General features: G+C 37.8%; 1 protein-coding gene across 5 annotated transcripts in view; it reads left to right on the top strand.

The window, feature by feature from the left end:
* Positions 1-17293, top strand: part of plch1 (phospholipase C, eta 1) — a 76928-nt gene extending 59635 nt beyond the window's left edge. For 2 of the 5 annotated variants that reach the window (XM_058387887.1, XM_058387888.1), the window contains 12 exons: positions 1083-1145; positions 3792-3871; positions 5390-5487; positions 5682-5861; positions 8031-8138; positions 8765-8889; positions 8986-9070; positions 9961-10107; positions 10902-10981; positions 12031-12090; positions 12558-12915; positions 13925-17293. In XM_058387887.1, coding sequence (XP_058243870.1) covers positions 1083-1145; positions 3792-3871; positions 5390-5487; positions 5682-5861; positions 8031-8138; positions 8765-8889; positions 8986-9070; positions 9961-10107; positions 10902-10981; positions 12031-12090; positions 12558-12915; positions 13925-16242 — 3702 coding nt within the window. In that variant the 3' untranslated portion in view covers positions 16243-17293. The remainder of the gene's footprint in view (positions 1-1082; positions 1146-3791; positions 3872-5389; positions 5488-5681; positions 5862-8030; positions 8139-8764; positions 8890-8985; positions 9071-9960; positions 10108-10901; positions 10982-12030; positions 12091-12557; positions 12916-13924) is intronic. The other 3 variants (XM_058387892.1, XM_058387891.1, XM_058387890.1) reach the window with 3 other exon arrangements.
* The last annotated feature ends 3157 nt before the right edge of the window (positions 17294-20450 follow it).

Below are 20450 nucleotides of genomic sequence, written 5' to 3'. Positions count from 1 at the left end.
TTCACCCCTTCACTGCTGTGTCTGTCTTACTCTAATATAGGTGTGGTATCTCTCTTGCAAGCTTCTTTTCTCTCTGATGTGGTATCTCTCTCCCTTTTTTGATAAAGTACCTAGTGTTCTATCTCTCTCTGGTGTGGTACCTCTATTTATCTCTGTCTCTGCGACAATATCACAGTTTCTCACTAAAGTGTGCTATCTCTCTCACTTTCTCTAATATGGTATTACTTTGTCTCACACCCTGATGTGTTATCTCTCTCTCTTGTGTGGTATCCCTCTCAGTCTCTCTCAGTCTTGTCTAATTCAATAATAATTTATCTCCCACTGGTGTGGTGTCTCGTTGACCCTCTCTCCCTCTGGTATCTCTTATCCACTGTGTGAATGTATTCTTATCTTTCTGTTAATCTCTCTCTCTCTCTCTCTCTCTCTCTCTCTCTCTCTCTCTCTCTCCCCTCACTGTTGTGGTATCTCCCAGTCCCCCCCTCCTCTATCTGGTGTGGTCTCTCTCCCTCTCCCCTCACTGCTGTGGTATCTCTCAGTCCCCCCATCTATCTGGTGTGGTCTCTCTCCCTCTCCCCTCACTGCTGTGGTATCTCTCAGTCCCCCCATCTATCTGGTGTGGTCTCTCTCCCTTTCCAATTACTGCTGTAGTATCTCCCAGTCCTCCCTCTCTATCTCTATTGGACTCCCTCTCTTATTCTCTTGTATAGTTTTACTTTTTCTCTCTCTGATGTGGTCTCTCTCTCTCTCAGGTGTGGCATCTCTATTCCAGTCTCACTCTCTTTTAATCTCTAGTGCAATATTATTTTATCTTTCTCTGGTGTAGTATTTCTTTGTCCCTCTCTCCCTCTGGTATCTCTTTACCACTGTGTGATACCCCTCTCCCTGTTAATCTCCCTGTTATTTTCTCTATCTCTCTCCCCGCACTGCTTGGTATCACCCAGTGTCTCCTTCACACTGCGATGTGGATATACTGCGATCTCTCTCTCACACTGTGTTAGATTTTTTACAGAACTATTGTCTTTGTGCAGTCTAGTGCACATCAACAATGGCAGCGTGTAAATATCAATGTCTCTGTTTGTCAGAATTCCAAAGAAGGCATGAAGAAGTCTCAGAGCCGATCCTTTATAAGCAACCTCAAGCAGAAGGTGAGAAGATAACAGGCACTGAACTAATAGACACAGTTATTAAAGTCTATCTGATTTTCATTCAGCTCATTGTTAGGCTTCACTTCTATGCTTGTCTTCTTTAACCTGTTGTATTTACTCTTTTCTGTGTAAATAATTGCGAACTAATTCTCTCACACATGCTTTCTTACTTATACACTCTCAATTTATTTGCATTAAATACAAAAATCATTTAATTCAGTTCAATTCAACTCAGTCCAAGGTACTGACATTATATATATATATATATATATATATATATATATATATATATATATATATATATATATATATATAATGATAAATTAATACAAAGAAAGATCTGTGAATATTCAAAAAAATATGGAATAAATAAAAAAGTATAGGTAAATGATAACAAGCAAAAATTGTTCATTGTTATTACTGGGCATAGTGTGTGTGTGTGTGTGTGTGTTGTACTGTGCTGCTTGTGAACAGCACTTGTCATTCCTCAGACTTTTTTTTTCAATATTCAAGAATTCAGGATATTTTATTGCTAATTTTGATGAAGGTGTCACATATTTTCATACATTTATTAAGAAATGTAAGCAGAGAAATCTCTCTATTTCTCTCACGTTTGTTGCCCATCACCAGGATCTCGACTGAGGGCTGAGAGAGCAGCTGAGGGATTCAGAGAGTAATCACTATTGATAAGTGTGGAACAGCTGCTAATGAAGTGCCAGTCATGCTGATCAGAGCGCTCAGGCCTCCCAGTGCATGCATATTCACTCCCAATTAGCACTGAAAGTACCCTGAATAACAGCCTGAAAATGGCACTGCAGTATTTTTTATAGATATCTTATATTATCTAGTTTTTTTTTTCTTTTAAAATATTATAATTAATTCTAATTATATTAGCCAGGCCACTCTCTCTGTGCATTCAATTCATCCTGGTATCGTATTTATGAGTTGGAAATTCTTAATAATGATGTCATGGTTCATTCCAGAAAAGGTGGACCTTCTCTTAATTAACTACAAAAAATACATCAAGATTTTTTTTCTATTTCTAAAAGAAAGACTGCACGCCTGATGTGTTTTTCTTTTTTTCTTTTTTTTTTTTTTAGTAAAGCGTTATTAATCAATTTATGAAGAAACAACAAACGCCCTTTGCAAATCATGTCATTTCTCTTCTATAGGTGCCTTGGTGCATATAAAACAAACTCATAATAACATAATAATCAGCTTCTCAGACGGCAAAACATTCAATTCCAACAAACCTACTGTACTGTTGGCAACAGATGTTGCATCCATAGAGTTTAAAGAAAAACGAGAAGTTTTCCACGACTTTATGGTCAGGTTCAACTCGTAGCTACAATCTGACACGATTTGAACTCACCATGTCTCTCTGGTTATAGCAGCCACTGACAGCACAAAGAAACACACATTTGTAGACTGGAAGTAATCAGACATAGATAAGAATCATCACACGTTCCAAGCTGCTTCAACCCTCTATCTGTCTACCCAAAGCTGACGCTTGACCACACCCTCACTGCCACACAATAGTTCTCATTTAATTATAAGGATTAATCAAGACCGGCTTGATATAAAAACAAGGTAATAAAATATTCAGTTAATTCGTTCTATTAGGGAGAAAATATTCTTGCATAGTTTCTGGGAACACCGAGCTGCATTCTCTAAATCAAAGGAACAGTGCTTAGCGGATGTTTCCACACAGGAACAGTGTAAATTTTTCACTTTAATTACACCACCTTTCACCGCCAGTTCTAGTAAAAGGTTTTCTTGAACAGCATAGCCTGTTTTTATTAGATTTTTTGACCATTATGACACTGTCTCTTCCTCTCTGCCTCATTTATGTTGCTGGATAGAAATGAATTTATTAAATAGCGTTTACACAAGAAATAGTTGTTAAACAATTCGCTTCTTTGGTACATCACAAGAGCTCCAGAGTTTAACTTGGTTAAAAAGACTCGCCTCGATTGTACAAGTTCAAGCTGTATAATTCTCAATGATTTACTGTGATTTTTCCCACAGTTAAAATGAGGAAGTTATTTCAGTTACATATATTACAGTTAACTTTTTGTTAAACACTGTAGTTTTATATTAATAAAGAAAGCAAAACAAAACAAAAGTCTATAAATTAAGACACATAAGTCTATATATATTTAATATTAGGACCAAAATAATGGTGTACTATACTATAAAAGGAGGAAGAATTTAAATTAGTAATACGTGAAAAAATTAAGCCCATTATGTGTGTGTGTGTGTGTGTGTGTGTGTGTGTGTGTGTGTGGTACTCTCTGAGATGTCCTTTGTCATTCCTTTCATCCTCTTATTACTCTCAACATGTGTGAAGGACATTGATTCATGTTAATCAGACACATGCTGTGAGCCAGAGTAAACAGAATAAAACACACACACACACACACACACACCATTAAAGTACAAGCCCAGGCACTATGGAACATGACAAATAGATTGCACAGGTTAGTGTTTTTCCATGCTGTAACCCAAACTTATAGAGGACATGATTGGTTTGATGAAAGGGTGATACACACACACACACACACACACACACAAAGAGGAGCACTGTCACCACCAGCACAGATGATCTGTGATGATTTTGAAAGATATTTGTGTGTGTTTCCACAGAGACACTCCAAATCAAGACTGAAATGTCAGAGCGTGGACACAGATGACGATGGACAGGACACAGGAGGACAGTTCAACAGGTGGGCTTTCATTAGCTCCTTCCAGCTTGGCACTTCTGTCTGATTGGCTGTAATCCCAACCAACCCTTGGAAATGGTAGCTGGACACAAAATCAGTGTTTTGCAATGACCTTCTCACTCTCCTTACTGAAACTCTGTGGTCTGAGTAGATGCAAAAAGCAAGGTGTATGAAGAAAAATGACATTTAAAATTCTGTGCATGGAGGAGGGTTCAAGTTAATTGATAGTTCTCTCCAAGCTTGTTAGAGATTAGAGGGAGAATCACGGTGCTGTTATTGTTTCCTAGGGAAGGTTCATTAATTATATATTGGAGCAAGCGATAATTTCGAAACTGGCCTTTTCCAGAAATGTCGCATTTAGGGGCAAACTTTTATTGAAATATATTAAGAGACATGATGGTGTGATGAAGTGGCGCTAATGCTAAATTTCCTATAATAGAATGATTTATTCCTCTTATACCACAGAAATTTGCCAGATTTATATGACACATTACAACAGCTTTTTTCTTTCTTATGAAAGCAACCTTCAGCTTCTACATTACCTAGAAGCAGCAAAGTGTACATTTCTCTGTTCTTAAGATTTTCTCTAGCTACTAGAGCTACTAAACTTGCGAATGGCTGTATGGGCAGTCCCCAGTCAGAGGTTGATTCTACTCTGACCAATCAAAATCAAATTTACTGCATGGGTCACACATATTGTATGAGAAAAGAAGAGCTTACATGCCACATTTCTGAGGATGGTGTTAAGTGGAACTGCTAGTGGATCCCATGAGCCCAGAGCCATTAGTGTATTAAGTTTCTGGCCATGCTTAATGGCACACATTAACAAAATGAGTTATGTCATTTGTAAAGAAAAGTGTGAGCTGTTTGTGACTGGGAATGTAGACTTGGCAGCTTTAGGAGTCTCAACAGTTCAGCGTTTAATTCACTCACAGTGGATTAGTTACAGAGGGTAAAGTGAGATGCATGAGGTAAAGTGCTTCTTACACAAATGTGGGCAGACTGTTGCTTAGTGAATATGTTATCTTGTGAAGTATCAATAAATGCAGCAGGGACTCACACTCGACTGTATTAGAGATTATTTACAGTTTTGATATAGAAGTATACCTTGGCTCTGCTATCAATCACATAAATAAATAAATCTAAATCTAGCTGAATGATAGGTATTACTCACTCTCTGTCTGTCTCTCTGTTTGTTGCTCTCTCTCTCTCTCTCTCTCTCTCTCTCTCTGTCTCTCAATTCAGTTCAAATGAACTTTATTGTTAATTTGACAAAACTTGTTTGTGTGACTTCATGAGTCTCACTGATGGTTCAACTCTTTTTGTGGCAGTTATGGACGTTACCATTTCATATTTGGAATAGAAACATTTCCTCTCTCTCTCTCTCTCTCTCTCTCTCTCTCTCTCAGCATGACAGCATGTACATGTTAACCATTACTGGTCACTCCTAATACTTCACAGGCAGTGTGTGTATGTGTGTATACATGTACATTGTCATCTCCTATACATGTGTGTGCTCAGGGGTGGACGGAGGAGGAAGACAATAAAGCTAAGCCGAGACCTATCTGATTTGGTCATCTTTACAAATTCTGTGGTGTCTCAGGAGTGTCTGGATGAGGGTGAGATCCCACACACACACAAACAATATTTTTTTTTAAATGTTTTTTCTATTCACTGAAGAAAAGCTGTATTAGGAATAACATTGTCACATAAAGTAAGCTCTAGCTTTATCGTTATTAACTAATATAGCTGAGTGAGATTATATTAACTAAAACTCTTGTGCCCTTCATAAACTTCTGTCATCTTTTTAAAGGTCCTGTTTGTAACGTGCTGTCATTCAGCGAGACACGAGCACAGCAGCCGGTGCACCACCGGGCCGAACGCTTCCTGAGCTTCAATCAGCGCCAGCTCTCACGGATTTACCCCTCCGCCTACCGCATCGACTCCAGCAACTTTAACCCTCAGACATACTGGAACGTGGGTTGCCAACTGGGTGAGGACCAGTATTCACACTCACACCAGTATTCACACCCACACCAGTATTCACACTAACACACCACTGTTCTGGTGTAAGGAAAATGTGTTTCGAGCATGCAGTTTACTTATAATTTAGACCTGTTTTAATACAAATGGTTACAAAATGATGAACTGCAACTTAATGATGTACAAACTGAAATTGATTTCAATATTACATATTATTATAAAGTTGTTTAGATCTAAAATACATATTAGGTTATTAGGGTTGTGGTGGCTTAGTGTTTATGACACTGGATTACTGATCAGAAGGTTGTGAGTTTGAATCCCAGGTCCACCAAGGTGCCACTGTTGGGCCCTTGAGCAAGACCCTTAACTCTTAGTTGTATAAAATGAGATAAATTGTAAGTTGCTCTGGATAAGGAAGTCTGCAAAATGACCGAAATGTAAATGGAGGTGAGAAAATAAAGGCTATTTCAATAGTAATTCAAGACGAGTTTATTATTAAATATCTTGTGAATTGAGACATGTTAAAATTGATTTTATTGGATCTTGTCTAAATAAAAAGACCAAAGTCTTTATCACTCTAATTTGACTCACAGCACATTCACAACACACCACATACTGATGATTTGGTTAACAATAACACTGCCTATGAGTCTTTACTCGTTAAAATGCACCTGCCTTTAATAAAGCACTCATTAAGAAAACCATTTGGTCAGAGAGCAAACAATAAAAACATTCCACACAGAATTAATTGCTGTTTTTATATCATTCTGCACAAACCTTTCAGGTTTCCAGCCTCAGCTGTGTTGCGGTTCTCTGAATGATGTGCTAAACGGTTTATGAAGCCATGTAATTGTTCTCTAAACTGCATATTGTGCTTGGTCACCCTGCTGTAATGGCTCTTAATTTTTGATTTTTTATAGCACAGATGCACTTGATTAGCCCTGTCTGTCTCTGGGCAGCAAGAATGACCTTCTTACATCTGTCTCTACTTATAATAACACATGCTTTCTTTTTTGTAATTTTTGAAATACACACCTCTTTCGAGTGTGTCCCCAAACACACATTTCAGATTACGGACAGCCTCGTTTTCTTCCAGCTCTATCGAGGTGGACAAGTCAGAAGTTCATTACTGAGGCAACTGGGCAAATAAAAACTCTAATGTGCTGCTTAGAAACCTAACTAGTAGCCTTATGTAATATAATATAATATAATAACATGCAGTGAGCTAGTTACGTGTATTAAAGCAGGCGAAGCGAAACAAACAAATGTATGACCAGACGACTTTGTAAGTTACACTTTACAGGGGATTTTCCTCATCAGTGTTTCCAACACATACCTGCGTTCCTGAATAAGAATCAGGATAAGAATTCTCATCTGTTGTCCATAAACAGAAAATACTCCAGCTAGTAAAATCCAGTAAAATTGACTAGACAAATCTACATTCCAAATTTACCCCCCCCCCCCCCAAATCCCTGCCCCACCACACACAAAAAAAAGGAGAAAAAAAAACTTTTTTGGGGGAAAAGTCCATGAGGATTTCTTTCTCTTTTTTGGGTTCTTTTGATTCTGGTTTTCTGCTAGCCAACAACAAAAAAATTAAAATAAAATAAAAAAATAAATAAAGACCATTTATGAAATCTGCTTGTCTTGGGAACTACTGATTTGTTCACCCCACATATACACATTTATACCCCAATACATGACAAATACTCTTAATTAGTCCACATACTGAACATGAGGCTGGAAATCGACGACAAAGACTAATGAGTGCATTTTTAGCAAACCAGAATACATGTGAAAGATAGAGCTGAATTAATGTGAGGACTTTGAATAGCAGGGATTGAATGACAGCATCAGGTATCGAGTGAGAATGAAAAATAAAACAGAGCCAGGAATCAAAAGAGAAGATGTGCAGACAGACAGATTTGTCTGTTCTGTACGGACAGAGTAATAAACCTTTCTAAACTGGACTGAAAGAAATTGCAGCTGACTTCTCCGTCTTCTTTTCTGGGGTTGTGTAAATTTTACATTTGAACCAATCAGATCAGGAAATGAAACCTTGCAGCATGTTGCTCTTGCAGGTGATTTAACGCCATTCAAGCAAATAATAACCTGAAGGAATGACGAAATGAAGGAAGAATATATCATTAAATGTCAGTGTGGTTTTCTTTCCCCCAAGTGGCCCTGAACTATCAGACTGAAGGCCGAATGATGCAGCTGAACCGGGCGAAGTTCATGGTGAATGGAGGAAGTGGCTACGTCTTGAAACCCCCACCCATGTGCAGTGGTACGTAAAAGGATATATATTCAAATGTAAACATGCTAATTGATCTCCTCCAGCTTTGGTTCAGTGTTAATCATGTTACAAATTTGCTTTCAGACATGGTATTTTGTTTGACATCTATTCACACTTACAGTAGTTGCATTTGATCAACCATATTATTTTTAATGTCAGATGTTTGCTTCTTTATATTTCCCCTGAAGCTACAAGATTGTATTTACTACAACATGTATTTCTAGATTTCCAAGAAGTCCTCTACTGAATTATTCCGGTGTTTAACTTAATTATATTTGTAATTATGAAATAACACACAACAAAACATATTGTTACAGAAATATTATCATCCTGACTTTGACATTGAAGAAATGTGAACTCTCTTGAAGCCCTTTCATAATGTTATAGCTCTAAGTACTTACACTCCAGACTCCTTCCATAAATGTTGGATTGAAAATACATTTGTTTACAGAAAACTTAACCAAAAAAAAAAATGATAGAAATGCTGATTGATTAGAATGAATACCTTAAATAACTCTTGTAGCCGAAATTACCATCAGACTGTCTGACTACACTTGGTATAAATGTGAATTTTGCTGACTGTTTAAAAGGTATTTCTGTCTCTTTGTGTGTTCCAGGTTCCTTTAATCCGTACAGTGATGACCCTCTTCCAGCGTATCCTAAAAAACAGCTGATACTGAAAATCATCAGTGGCCAGCAGCTCCCTAAACCACCTGACTCCATGCTGGGTGATCGAGGAGAGGTCAGCTCACAAACATCGCATTACCCAGAATTCACAGTAGTACAAATGGAATGTGCAGAAATTAATGTGATTTTTTTTTTCCTGTTTACCTCTCAGATTATTGACCCCTTTGTGGAGGTGGAGATCATTGGTCTTCCAGTGGACTGCTGTAAAGAACAGACCCGGGTTGTTGATGATAATGGTAAAATAGATCTATTTTTTATAGCACTGACAGTGAGGGAGAAACAAAATAAGATTCTGCCCGTTCTTACCTATTGTTATTATTATTATTGCTGTCAGCGATTGATTTATTTACTCTCGCGATTTTTTAACACAGTTCATTTATTATTATTTTTTTGGGGGATTGTAAATGATTCACATGTTCACACATCCGTATTGCCTTAGGTACCTTACTTCAATGATCTTTTAAGTCAGTCATCCATTTACTGGACTAGTTTTTTTTTTAAACTATAAGATAATGAATATAGCATATTATTTACAGGAAAATAGTATTTAATCTGAAGGCTAGTCAGCTGAAAAAACGAATAAATCATTTAACAACAGTTTATTAATAACATTTCGGTATCCCATTTCTACATATTGGTCTTAGAACTGGCCTGATTGTAAATTGCAGCATGTCTTATTCACCAGTATGTTCTGTCCCATGGCAACAAAATGTTTTTAATAATTATAAAACCGATTAATTATTTATTAAATCTATTAATAATGTATTTATATATTTATTTAGACTTACTGGTTATCACTACATTAAATTCCGTTCCTGAAATTTTTTTTTTTATTTTGAGCGTCCCTTGTCATACCTTTAACTTCTTCTATGTGAACAGAATACTGGTTCAGCCCTGTGATTACTGATGGTGTGATTCAGTATATAATCAGTATCTCAGTAAATTGCAAGGATTAAAGGATTATGAATGATATTGGACTCAGTGATAACTGACTTTAATTATTTGAGAGGCTGAGTGCCTATGGATGTACATTGTTTTATATGGTTGTGTGTGTGCGTTCAGTAATATAAATTTGTAACTGTATATTTGTATATTTTACCATATTTCTACATGCCTCTTAATGCAGGATTTAACCCGGTGTGGGAGGAAACCCTATCATTCACGCTGCACATGCCTGAGGTTGCACTAGTCCGTTTTCTAGTTTGGGATCATGATCCTATAGGGCGAGACTTTGTGGGGCAGAGGACAGTCGCCTTCACCAGCCTCATGCCAGGTGAGAGAAGAGCAGTTTCTCAAGCACCACTATGTCATAGTATAATTGTTTATACAGGCTCTGGGGGGACAGCAGGTGAAGATGAGAAGACAGAGAGTGAGATTAGCATGCCATCATTCCGTTTATTTGAGGGGAACAGATCCCACTGGGTGAGAGACAACAGGAAGGACGTGCCTTTATGTGAGACAGGCTGAATTGTTGTGTTAAATGGATGTTGTCAAGGCGGAGCGTGTGAGAGCAGTAACAGAACATCGGGTACTGGCAGGTAATAATGTGTCCCTGTAAAACACTTCATTTAAAACACAGGTTGTAAAATGTGCACTTTATCAGTTAGTGGCCGTCTGCTATTAAGTACTTTCCTTTCGAAAAATATAATATAGGATGGATTATAGTGTGCACTTTTGTGATCCATGTTATTTGTCTATTACGTTTAATAACAGACATTATAATTAAGCAGCCTAACACAACACTGGATGTAGATTTACTAGATGTATATGTATATGTACGCATATGTATAATTAGATATAAGTAAGAAAGAGGTGAGAGTGATGACATGCTACACGATAAAGAAACCAGTTTCAAAAGTAAACACGTCCTCTTCTGGGTGATCCTGGATAGTAAGATGTGTAGAAGAGTAAAGAAAAACGGTAGTAAGTGTGTCAAAAGGATGTTAAACAAGAGCACAGAACAGCGTTTATGATTACAAAGCAGTCCACTGAAGCAGAAGCTGTTTTCAAAAAGTCAAAATACTTCACTAGAAATCTCAATTTCTTGTTCATTCTACTGTGTTCCAGGTTATAGACACGTCTACCTGGAGGGCATGATGGAGGCATCCATCTTTGTCCATATCTCAGTGCACGATATCTACGGCAAGGTGAGTTCATGACCCCATCACTCCCTAGTCTAGCATTTTCTGATTTAAACAGAATATCATTCGTAGCATTCTTTACCTTTAACACTACATGTATAACAAAGTCTATCTCGGATTAACGCACAATTACGTGACTGCTGGATGGTGTCCAACTGCTAACAGGAGGTTTTAGTTGTTGCCAGAATTTTCTGAACTGTTGAGGTTTAATTAAAAAACCATGTGACAAGAGCACAGCTTAGTTAGACAGTCTGTCATGCAATCTGTCATTTCTTTAATAATACAATTATCACAAGTGACGCTAACAATGGTGATAATTTAACGGAGAGTATAATTAATTTGAAAATTGAATAACGTTAACTGTGAAGAAGAAATCCAGTTTGTACACATACACAAAACCTGTTCTTGAATAATATCATATATAATGAATCATATCTTACTAGCATTATACCGCAGAACTATTGAATCTAATTAGTCGGATAGTTTTAATTCATTTTTCTTAACAGCAGCACTATCAGGGATTTATAGAGCTGCACATAATCTAAAATTGATGATAAATTGTCTCAAAACATGTTATTTAATAAAGAAGAATGCCTAATGGTTAACATGATGAAACTTTCTGTAAGGTGACCATTATTAAACATTTATGGAAGGAGTCTCTATTGTGAGCTCTTTGTTAGAGTCAGGTTTTTTTGCCATCCAGGACAGAGGAGATTATGCTTTACAGACTGATTTTTGTGTTATTTACTACTAGAGTGAGAAAAAATATCTGTCAAGGGAATGTTGATGGGATGTGTAAACTCATTTCACTGTCATTCACACAATAATAGATTAAAAACAGATAAATGATAAACAGAAAAGAAGTATGCTATGTTGTTGTGTAATAATAATATTTTAGTTATAAACTTATTTTAAATCATTAATTATTTGGTATAGAATGTTTTGGGTTATGTTATAGAAAAATAATAAAAACTAATAATTTTTAATGCTGGCTTTTAATATATTAAAGAAGGTTGGGCTGTCTTTGTGCCATCTATTACCTTTCTTTTTTCCAGTGGAGTCCCTTAGTCCTCAATCCCAGCTATACCATATTGCATTTTCTAGGAGCTAACAAGGTACCGTTAGTGTACTGAGTGTGCTGCATGCCACTGCATGATACTACACACTGCATTGTTCCATGTGTGAGCTCCGCTGCCATCTTCTTATTCTCTCTGTGTCTGTTGTGTAGTATAAACTTACAGAATACCTCCACAGCTTTCAGTTTTAGTTGCCTGGTGTGCTAAAAAATGTCACTGAGTGGCTTGTTTGTGAGAGTATAATGGCGCCATCTGTGGGTCATGGAGAGTAATTAAAAAAAGAGAGAAATTGATGGTTAATTCTCTGTTTGGTGTCTAAAGGTTTTCCCAAATGATACAAATGTTTACCTTTGTGGTGTTATTGCATGTGTGTGAAGCTCTGCTGGTATGTGTGTGTTTAAATACTGTAGGCTTAAAACACTGCATACACAGGATATTATCCAGCTTATGTTTCATTTATACTTAAGAGATTATTACTTAACTAATCTTTGCATTTTCACTCTCAGGGTCGTCAGTTACGAGGTTTCCGGGGTTTGTTCAGCAAGGGCTCCAAGTGCTCTGTGGACACACAAATTGGTGTTCTACCACGTAAACGCTCTTTGAGTAACCACCTGTTGCGCAGGACAGCTAGTGCTCCTGCCAAAGGACGCAAGAAGACCAAAATGGTACTGTCTGAAACCTCACTGGACAAGGAGGAAAGCAGCAATGGGGATCTCAAGCAACAAGCTGTGGAGAAAGTGGGTCGCAGGATGGGCCTCCAGCACCGGCCGGTCTCCATGCCTCTGGAGAGGCTCCTACAGGGTAGGCTTACTGTATCCTCCTCTGAGCAAGAGGGACCTGACACTGGTGCCAGCACAATAACTGGTGAGTTTAATAACCAGTGTCCAACTTTATCAATTTATTATTTTTTTTTGTAAATTCCAATGTACACAATAAATGTTTTGGGTTTTTTTTTTTTTAACTTTGATAGGAATATATCACCCCATGTAGGCTAGGTGAAAGCAGAAATACTAATGAAAAATTTCAAAATATTAAAATCCTGAGTGTCTACGTTCCTACAGTATGAGCTTCATATTAACCACCACTGTGGAGTGTGACATGCTGAACATAAAATAACATAACGGGTACACATTCCTTCATTTGACTTCTAGGAAAAGAATTTATAATTAAAATGGTGTGTACACTTTCATGTTCTAGTGGGCAGCACCCCTGTTTGTGAATTAGCCATCAATTAAAGAGGCATTGAGTACTATACTAACTATTACTTATAGATCTAAAAGTTGTGTTGGGACAATGACTTATACCAGTATCAGAAACTAGATTTATTACAATGGATGAACCATATTTTGATAATGTTTCATGTTTCAACTTTTCTTCCACATACTTACATTTCTTAAGCCACTTGTATTGCTCTGTGCTAACACATGCTTTGAAGACAGGTGCGCTTTTCTTCCTCAGTACTTTAACTTGCTTTTGTCTTGTTCTGTCTTTACTATTGTTCCTCTTTATAGTAGAAAACTGACTAGGAATCCTAGCAGGTAATCCACAAACCTTACTCTGGTTGCCTCATCTAAAACATCTGTATTACACCTTTCCACTTATGTAATTTTTATTTCATTAAATTAAAAAAAACTCTAACTGTGCCTTTTACTTTATGGAATAAGATCATGTTGTTCGCGTTGGTTATTTTGGAAACATGATGAAAATAAGCAGAAATCTGGATGTTGTCTACATAATCCCATTCCTCTCACAGTCCTATGTGGTGGCACATTCCATTTGTCTTTGTGAACAGAGTGGATTGTGTTAAGTTTGGTGTTATTGAAGTTTTGCAAAATTCAATGACAGCCACTGACACTTTTTTCTTCTCCCACAGAATTCTTCTTGGAGAAGCCAAGATCTGCTTCTGTGGATCTCTTCATTGAAACCTCTGTCCCTGATGTCCTTGACAGCAACTCACACCATACCCAACAGATCCAGCAAGGAACCACAGAGTGTACAGAAACAGATGGAACTTCATACTTTGTTATGGGAAGATGTGGTGAATCTAGCACTGATGTCCTTGCAGAACCCCTTGGCCATAGTCTGACCCTGCCAACCAAAACTCCTTCTCAAAGGCCTGCACAAGGTCATTTGAGTCTCTTGGATCAACTTGACTGTCATGTTAGTTTGCAGACTGAGATCCACCAAAGGGAAGCTTCTACACTTAACAAAACATCCAAAGCAGCTTCACATGATATATCTTCCACTTCTGACAATGTCACGTCTCCCCTTCCACTCACAATGTGTCAGTCTAGCCAGCAGGAACCGAAGTCATTTCAGGACAGTGCTCTGTCTCACCTCATTGATGCTGTGTCCCTAGGCAATGAGTATGACTCATATGGGTCTATATCAGCTCTTATTGGTCAGTTTGAAATGACTGCTGAACAGAGTAACTTAAATCTGTCCTCGGGACCCCAACCCAATCACTTAACACACACAATTAACAACCAACTATTTAGCACCCCACAAAAAATGATCCAGGACTTGTCACAAAAAGCCCATCAGCCTGTTGAGAAACATCTCCATTGTAGTCCTGAGACCACTGAATCAACTGTCTTCACAATTCTAGATGAGCAAGTGCTTTCTCCTGTTCCTGTGTGTGACATTCCTGATGAGACTATCTGCAACAACTTAGAGAACTTGGACTGTACATATTCAGGTGGCAGCAGAGATTCCCCTTTTACCAAGGTAACTTTTGGAAGAACAGTAAAAGAGAACAGTGGATGGGAATCTCATGGAGGCAAAAGCTACAAGCCCCAGTGCCAGACCTCTGAGTTTTTAAGAAACTGGGAATATGGTTGTTACAAAGACACCTCGATAAACAGTACAGCCTCAGAGCGTTTTCTTATCTGTCATGACTCTGCTAGCAGCAGCTTGATGGAGGTGGAAGTCAATGTGGATGGAGAACCCTTGGATACAACCTTGACTCCGGTACCATCACATCATGAGTCAGTACAGAATTCTATTTACTTACCACCTGCAATGAGCAAACATCTATATAAACACACAGAGACTTCACTTTTCCAATCGTCATCTCCACACAAGCCTTTTGTTTCCAGCACTCATCAGCATGACTACCAAATCAACCAGCACCAGACAGAGCAGTGTAACAGAAGTACTGCTGTTTTTTCTGAACATTATAAGCCTGGTGGGTACAATGGGGTCACTTATAGTAACAGGCACTTTGAGACTATGGACATGAATGGTATGATCTGCAAGACACAGCACTTCCAAAATGGGTTTCCTTACTCAAATTGTCTTTTAAGGTCTCAAGACAACAACTTAAAACCACAGAATGGCTCCTACATGCCTGGGTCTGATTGTGATATGATCTATAGCTCTGTGGAATACAGAGATACTGTTTTTCCACCTAAGCAATATTCAAAGTCCTTGCAACAAAACCAGGCTTTGAAACCAACCCAATCTGAGATATACAAAGGGATCTACCTTGTTGGATCTCCAGTTCAAACAGCTCCAAGTCCTTGTAAGTCCAAGAGCTTGGGTGACTTAACGTCTGAGGATATCTCATGCAACTTTCAGAGCAAATACAAGGTCATCAGTCGCAGCTTCATCACTCCAGCCATGCGAGACCAGAAACGGATGCGTGGCCGGGCCAATCAGACCCAGGCTTCAGACCCCCTGACAGAACAGCTTCGTAAACTGGTGACTTTAGATGAGGTGGACCCTCATCCCAACCCCTCTCAACGACAACCTAACCCAAAGTCTCTCTCAGTGTTCCCACCAGTGAGACTGAATACTGTAGTTTCTACAGAGGACCCAAACAACCCTCCTCCATTCCTGTCACGAAAGCTTTCTTCACGTAGTCAGAGTCGCGTACGTCACATAGCCACTCGTGCCCGAGAGAGGCAGCAGGAAGCACTCAAACTACGACCTGCTGGGGTTTCTCCTGATGTGGTTCTCCGCAATAAAACAGTCTCCTCTCAAAATCCCCTCATCAATAGGCATTCCACTGGCTCGTACATTGCTGGGTACTTGGAGCAGGTAGGGCTGGAGGACCGTGGCCTGCCTGAGGGATCCTGCAGGACACTTTGTTATGGCTACAATGATCAGAGTTATGCTGATGACTCTGTGATCCCTCATAATTCCTGTCCTTCTTCTGAGCCTGAGGTCTACTTCCTTCTAAGACTTTAAATTATCTTCCTGATTTGCCTGTATCCAAATTTGCTGCCATTGTGAATTCTCTTACAGTTTTTAAATATTTCTTAGACCATAAGGCTGTACTTGTGCTTTCAGAATACACACTACCAGCTCCTCTTCAACAAAAAATAGCGCACTCTTAAGCACAAGTACAGATATTGTAAAAGATCTAAATCAAAGCTTCCAGTATTGTGTAAATATTGCCATATATCCTGGACAAGCAAGTTCCTGTCTTAGATGCACTACAACAAATTAGCCCAAGTCAAGCTTTTAAATGTTGTTGTTTGCAATTTGTATTGTAGAAATAACTTTAAGTTATTGAGTTTAATGATGGTTGTTTTTTGAAGACATTTCTCTTTTAGTCTTTTGTTTGTCCCTTTTTAAATGGTTCTTAACTGATTAGAGGGGCTTCCATTCTGAAATCTACAATTTGTTCACTTTTCTTGTATTTCTTTTTGTTATTTGTCTATGGCGTTTGTATATACATTGACATATTTGGCAAATGTACCCCTATTTAAGGCCCTATGGGTTTTAAATTTGATAATGATATGTGTTGTTGCAGCATGTGAACTGTGGACATATTCAGCATGACTATGCACAGATAATAGGTAGATGTGTCTGTGCCCTGTTTACGTAAAAACTTTTACTTCATTCCATGAACAGAGAGCAACACAAGAAAAAAAAAAGATAGCTGGTTTTTGCGTACGCTTTCTTTTAGGCATGAATTCATTTATTACAAACACTACTTCAGCTTCAATGGAAAAAACCCTGTGAGGTTAAAGTTTTTATTTTTGTAATTGTTTTGATACAGATAGCAAAAAAAAAAAAAAAATGACACTTGATGGTCTGATTATTGTCTTTCTTTTAGAAAGGAAGCATTTCACAGTACTAGCACAACTAGCCTGAGGCAGTTTCAGGTCCGAGTTATTAACTGAACCAGTTTGCGTTTTTTGAGTTTCGTTGTTTAAAGGGCATTTTATTTTTCTGTTGATTTTTGTTCATAAAATGCTCTTGAGCATTTTCTTACAAATGCAATAAAGTACTGTTTGTCCTTCAATTCATCAGCATGTTTCAATTTAATTGTATTTGGTTGGTGCTTTTAACATTGTCACAAAGCTGTTTTACAGAATGTAGTTTTAGATCCATAATGAACAAACCAGGGGTGACAGTCACAAGGAAAAGTCCCTAAGATGACATGAGGAAGAAACCTTGAAGGGAACCAGAGACAAAAGGGAATCCATCCTCTTCTGGATGACTCTGGACAATGAGATTATACATTATCACAGGATACAGGTGTAGACAAGCAAAAACAGTATTAGAAGGTTGTGAAGACCTGTGAAGTTTTAGGGTCTTATTATGATTACATCAGCTGTTCATATTTACAGTTCTATAGCATCCAGGCCAGATTATTCACTGAAGTAAGGGTTAGAGTGTTAACCTTAACTGATGTGTATCAAACAAAAGGGCAAGGCCATACTCTGAAATGTGAAGCCAGAATAAGACTAGACCATTGGCAAAAAAGCACTGACACTAAATTTAGTAGATAGATAGATAGATAGATAGATAGATAGATAGATAGATAGATAGATAGATAGATAGATAGATAGATAGATAGATAGATACTTTATTCATCCCAAAGGGAAATTCACATAGACAAAAAATACTGGAGTGACTTTGCAAAGTAATGTTTAATGTACTATTCATATATCATTTATCTAAAAGCATATAATTCACTACTCACAACAAACGTGGGATTTGGTAGCTTAGTGATTAAGACTACTTATTAGAAGGTTGTGACTTCAAATCCTAGGTCCACCAAGTTGCCACTTCTGGATGCTGGATCAAGGCCCCTAACCCTCAATTGTTAAGTTATGTTTAAAATGAGTTACGTTGCTCTGGATAAGTGTGTCTGCTTAATGGCAAAGAAACCTGTGAATAATCACATGCTTTAGGTGTACAATTTATATCAGCTGTCTTTATACAACTCATGTGAATGTAAGGAAAGAGGATTTATCATTTTGTGTATAAGATTTTCTAGTTATTAGTCATTACATATTTCTCATATAATCACACGTGAAGTAACATAGATGCAATGTTGATGAATGTACATCTGGATCTCCCATCATGCCCTGGGAGATTAAGATGTTGAGTTTTATAAAGGCTTTCAAAAGGCAACCCTAAAACCACAAATCACTCTCAATCCCGCTGCATTGTAACTCGGGTGTGTAAATTGCTAATTGTTGACTCCGTTATCTCTAATTCTTGGACCCAGGAGAAGATGTGATTTGGAGAACATTAGGCCATGTTTTTTTCTTGTCATCTCTTAGGACTTTGTGGGTATTAGAAATAGCTACAGAAACTGTGCTCAGCCAGAAGAAGGCAGAGCAGTGAAGCTTCACCATATCCCATGACTGCTGTAGTCCTTTCACCGTACCTGTCCCTGCTGGCATTAGTACTATGGGTAGTGTGGGAGGTAGTGGTGGGGACACCTCAGGAGGAGAAGTGTGTGTACATGGACAATGCTCAGCATCTTGATACTGTGGGTCTCTCTCAGGATGGAGAGGTGATCATCGGCGCACTCATCAATTTCTATGTGCTTCCACCAAACCTTGACCTGAGCTTCACCAAAGAACCGTACCTGCAGTCCTGCTCTGAGTGAGTTCCTGCTTCTAATTCTCTCTCCATTGTCTTCACAAATTTACAAAACAAATCGATCAATGCTTGTTGTTTCTGTTTGATTTCTCTTCACAGGTGGACCTCAACACTGATCATTTTTTAAATGCATAATCTCGACAACAATCTTTTTTTTGTTTTGTTTTGTTTTAAAAAAATCCTACATATCAACCATGTAAAGATTTCAACTCTAGTATGTATTTTGCATCTGGTCACTTTTACAGAACACTATCTGTATCTGCTTTAGGTAAACATGAGTTGTTTTAAACCTCTGTAATGTAGTGCACAACATTCCTAGTGCATTACTGAAAATACCAATTAAGACTTTAACCAATAGCTGTGGTTATGCATGCTCAGTGATACTGTAATGCCCACAAACTGTGTTTTATTTCTCTCTAAAAATGTGAAATGAACTGTGTGGGTTTGTAATTTGGATTCTTTTTAATCATCAAAGTAAAGATCCAGCACGTTGCAGTGATAAGCTACAAACTTTCCAAATGTATTATGTAATACGTAAAAAATGTTGTGTGTGAATTTGTGTTTTTTGTTTTAATGTTTTTACATGAGATTTTATGTTTTCGTTTTTATGTATTTCAGAAGGACCAACATAATTAATAGTATTCACTTTTGCTCTTACACTTCTTATATCCACAGAACTAAAGTCTTTAATATCAATATATCAATGATATCCTGTATAACTAAAAACATTAACAGATACTGAAAATATAGCTTCATATATTGACTAAAAATTGATAATGCTGTACCACATTTAAAAACTCATTTTATTGGCACGATTTGGCACGAAGGTTTTTTTTCCCTTCTAAATCTCATCCAGCTAGTAACATTCTTTACCTTTCTTCTTAGGTTTCAGGAGAGCCCTGTGCAGTGGGCTCAGGCTCTTGTCTTTGCCGTGGAGGAGATTAACAGAAATCCTTTTTTGCTCCCCGGGGTTCGACTGGGCTACCGAATCATGGACAGCTGCACACGCTACCCACATAGTCTGAGAGCAGTTATGTCCATGATCAGTGGTGGAAATGGCACCTGTGAGACCTCTCGACCTGCCAAACTGATCATCGGAGACTCTGCTTCCACACAGTGTATGATTCTATCCAGAGTTCTGAGCCCACTGCGTGTACCGATGGTGAGTGTCATGATGAGCAAAGCAGGAATGTGAATAAATAGTAAACAAGCCACAGTATAGGAGGATATTAAGCAGTCAAAGACAAACCAGCTGTGCTTCTCTGATTTCTGTGGGTCCATAAAACACAGTGTTATTAAAGTGTTATTAAAGTTATTATGTTTAATCTAGCGTTAGCTTTTCCAATGGCCATTCAGGACTTGTTAATTATTTGAAGGGAAACAATAATGATGCGCTAAAATGCAGTAAGTTAAATCCGAACAGCCATGCAGCCATTGCTGCATTTATTTATGCAGGTAAAAGTTTAATGTAAAATAACATATTTACATAATTACATATTGTTAAAGTCCTTTGTATGATTTTCTGTTTACAAGAAAATATTTTCTAATTT

The sequence above is a fragment of the Hemibagrus wyckioides genome, linkage group LG04, assembly GCF_019097595.1.
Source record: "Hemibagrus wyckioides isolate EC202008001 linkage group LG04, SWU_Hwy_1.0, whole genome shotgun sequence".
In the NCBI taxonomy this organism is placed as follows: Eukaryota; Metazoa; Chordata; class Actinopteri; order Siluriformes; family Bagridae; genus Hemibagrus; species Hemibagrus wyckioides.
Note: the sequence above shows the minus strand (reverse complement) of the source record. Positions and strands in the feature narration are given on the sequence as shown.